The sequence below is a fragment of the Microtus ochrogaster genome, chromosome 7 (assembly GCF_000317375.1).
Source record: "Microtus ochrogaster isolate Prairie Vole_2 chromosome 7, MicOch1.0, whole genome shotgun sequence".
In the NCBI taxonomy this organism is placed as follows: domain Eukaryota; kingdom Metazoa; phylum Chordata; class Mammalia; order Rodentia; family Cricetidae; genus Microtus; species Microtus ochrogaster.
The window spans coordinates 5,794,126-5,797,431 of NC_022014.1; the positions used below are offsets into that span (position 1 = coordinate 5,794,126).

The 3,306-nt window shown below is 49.4% G+C and overlaps 1 protein-coding gene across 1 annotated transcript in view; it reads left to right on the forward strand.

Moving 5' to 3' along the window:
- Positions 1-3,306, forward strand: part of C7H16orf96 (chromosome 7 C16orf96 homolog) — a 29,398-nt gene that overhangs the window by 15,379 nt on the left and 10,713 nt on the right. The window contains exons 8-10 of the mRNA XM_005350237.2: positions 380-465; positions 773-883; positions 2,996-3,070. Of these exons, the coding sequence (XP_005350294.1) occupies positions 380-465; positions 773-883; positions 2,996-3,070 (272 nt within the window). The remainder of the gene's footprint in view (positions 1-379; positions 466-772; positions 884-2,995; positions 3,071-3,306) is intronic.

Here is a 3,306-nt window from a genome sequence, read left to right on the forward strand (position 1 = left end):
CCTCCTCCTCTTCCTCCTCCTCCTCCTCTCCTCCTCCTCCTCTCCTCCTCCTTCTCCTCCTCCTTCTTTTCTTTTTCTTCTTTTTGAGAAATAGCCCTGGCTGTCCTGGAACTCACTATGTAGACCAGGCTGGTTTTGAACTCACAGAGATTGACCTGCCTGCCTCTGCTTCCTAAGTGGTGGGATTAAAGGTATGTGCCACCATGCTTGGCTCATATGTTCTTTTGTGAGTTTTTGTAGAAACTGTATCAGAAAATCTACCATCCTTTTCAAGTCCCCCCAGGCTCACTGTATTTCTTTGGGACACAGAGCGTGGGTGCTCTCACATCATGTCCCTCCGACGTTCCTCTTAGTGGTCGCTCCCTCATTTTACTTTCAGCTAACATTGGAGGCCCTGCCAAGATTGGCAACACAATGAATGTGCTGGAGGAGAAGATTTGTAACCTCCAGAAAGCCAGGCTACAGGTTAGTGCCCTAGGCAGAAGGTGGTGGCTTGCCTTGAGTTAGGGACCCGCCTCTTGACTGTCACCCTTCCAATCAAGCCCTGTTGTTGCTGGAAAGGGACCTGCACAAGTGGGTGGGGTGGCATCAACAGCACCCATGCAGAGTCCATGGGCAGGTGGCTCTGTTGTCCCCCATCAATAAGTGTTTTATGTGCCGGCAGAGGCCAGCCTGGTGTGCACAGGCCTGATATTGCTTCCTGACTTTAGGACCCTCCTATTTTGGCAACATCGGAAGCAGAGCCTTGGATGTCACTGTCTCTCCCATTTAGGAAGAAGAACTTGAGAGAGTTTGGGGCCACCAGATTGAGACAATGAAGAGTCACTACATGGTACTCGACAGGACAGTGGAAAAGCTCCAGATTCGCATAGATGACTTCAAGGTTAGGAGGTCTGAGGACCCAGAGGGAGGCAAGGAGAATTCCTCCTTGGGATGATGAGACCGTCCCCAAATGGTTTATAGTGGGGTCCACTAAATGCAAGGGAAACAGACGACATTTTACTCTGCACAAAGTACACTTCAATCATCCAGGTGGTGGCGCACACCTTTAATCCCAGCACTCAGGAGGCAGAGGCAGGCAAATCTCTATGAGTTTGGGGCCAGCTTAGTCTACAGAATGAGTTCTAGGGCACCCAAGTCTATACAGAGAAACCCTGTCTTGAAAAAACAAAGAAAGGGAAGGAAGGAAGGAAGGAAGGAAGGAAGGAAGGAAGGAAGGAAGGAAAAAGAAAGAAAAGAAAAGAAAAGAAAAGAAAAGAAAAGAAAAAGAAAAATAAATCCCAGGGACTGGAGAGACGGTCCAGCAGTTAAGAACACTGCGACTCTTGCAGAGGACCTGGGTTTCATTCCCAGCCCACATGTGACAGCTTAAAATTACCTGTTAACTCCAGTTCCAGGGCCTTCAGTGCCCTCTTTTTGATTCCATGAGCACCAGGCATGTACGTGGTGCCCATACAAACATTTAAGTAAAACATTCATACACATAAATCTTTTCTAAAATCCCACACACAAAGGGCCTGGACAGTGTGTATCCTTGAGGCCTTTGTAGGACAGATTTAAGGCTTAGTGACATTTGTCAAAGAGATCAGTGTATGCATAAGAGGATTTCTTTCTTTCTTTTTCCTTTTTCTTTCCTTTTTTTTTTTTTCTTTTGAGACACTGTTTCACTATAGCCTGTAGCTTTGGAGCCTGTCCTGGAAGTAGCTCTTGTAGACCAGGCTGGCCTCAAACTCATGGTTATATGCCTACCTCTGCCTCCCGAGTGCTGGGATTAAAGGCGTGCGCCACCACTGCCCGGCTCCTAGCTCCATTCTTAACCCTGAAGGAGGAAGAACTGGTTCAGGGGGAAAGTTATGAACATAACTATTGCTACAAGAAATCCCCTTATTAAAAAAAAAGAAAAGAAATCCTCTTTAATCCCAGCACTCAGGAGGCAGAGGTAGGCATATAACCATGAGTTTGAGGCCAGCCTGGTCTACAAGAGCTACTTCCAGGACTGGCTCCAAAACCACAGAGAAACCCTGTCTCAAAAAAGCAAAAAAAAAAAAAAAAAAAAAAAAAAAAAGAATGGAGCTGGGTGTGAGGCAGCAAGCGCTTGCCTAGCATGCCCAGAACCAAATTCCACTGCTTAGAAACTAGGGCGGAGGGTGAAGAAGGCTCACCACACTCGTGGCCTCCATTTACATCCCAGTAGATATAAATGCAAGGCAGGCTGGGAGTGCAGTTCTCATCTGGGCAGCTAAATTGGGAGTTTTTCCGATGGGTGAGGGAGACCAGATGCGAGGAGAGAAGAAGTCCCTTTGGCTTGGGAGGAAAAGTGACCCCAGCCTCTGGGGACCGGGTAGGCGCTTCCCAAGCAGGCAAGCTGCTGCTCCTGTCACGGGGAAATTTATTTATTCATTGTTTGTTTGTTTATTTGTTTTGAGACAGAGTTTCTTTGTGTGACAGCACTTGTCCTGGAACTAGCTCTGTAGACCAGGCTGGCCTTGAACTCACCGAGATCCTCCTGCCTCTGCCTCTTGAGGGCTGGGATTCAAGATGTGTGCCACCACTGCCTGGTCTTGAGGGGTGTTTATTAAGTGGAGATAGGCCAGCACCAACAGAGGAGTTCATGAAGTTAGGTGATGGGAGTTAAGGTTTCCCCTCTAATCCTCGGGCATGATGTATGGCTTGCTGACGTCAGGATGCTGGGACCCCACTGCAGCTTAGATGAGGTGGACTGGATTAAATGTCCAGGGAACGGCACGGCCAGCACTGCCTTGTGCTTCCTTGGATTGACCTCTGGTGACACGGGAGACTAGGGCTAGTTTGTCCCTAGTCTCTGTGGCTTCTCTTCTGTCCCAGTCGCCTGTAAGCAGGAGCTCTAACCCAGCCATCTGCTCCTTACCCACATGGCCTCAGTTCCCTTCCTAGCACGTGGCAAAGTTGGAGGCACAAAATAAATGTGACCCTCAAGGCCACAGCAAAGGCTGACCTGCCTATACTTTGCCCTTAGATCCTCAAGGCTGAAATCCAAAGGCTGGATCAGATTAAAGCCGATAAAACTACGATGGACCAGGAGCTGAGAGAAGTAAGCTGAGGTCCCCTGCCCACCACTGTTCATCCCCTGCCTCCCACACACTGTTCATCCCCTGCCTCCCACTGTTCAGCCCCTGCCTCCCACACACTGTTCATCCCCTGCCCCCCACTGTTCATCCCCTGCCCCACTGTTCATCCCCTGCCCCCCACTGTTCATCCCCTGCCTCCCACACACTGTTCATCCCCTGCCCCCCACTGTTCATCCCCTGCCCCACTGTTCATCCCCTG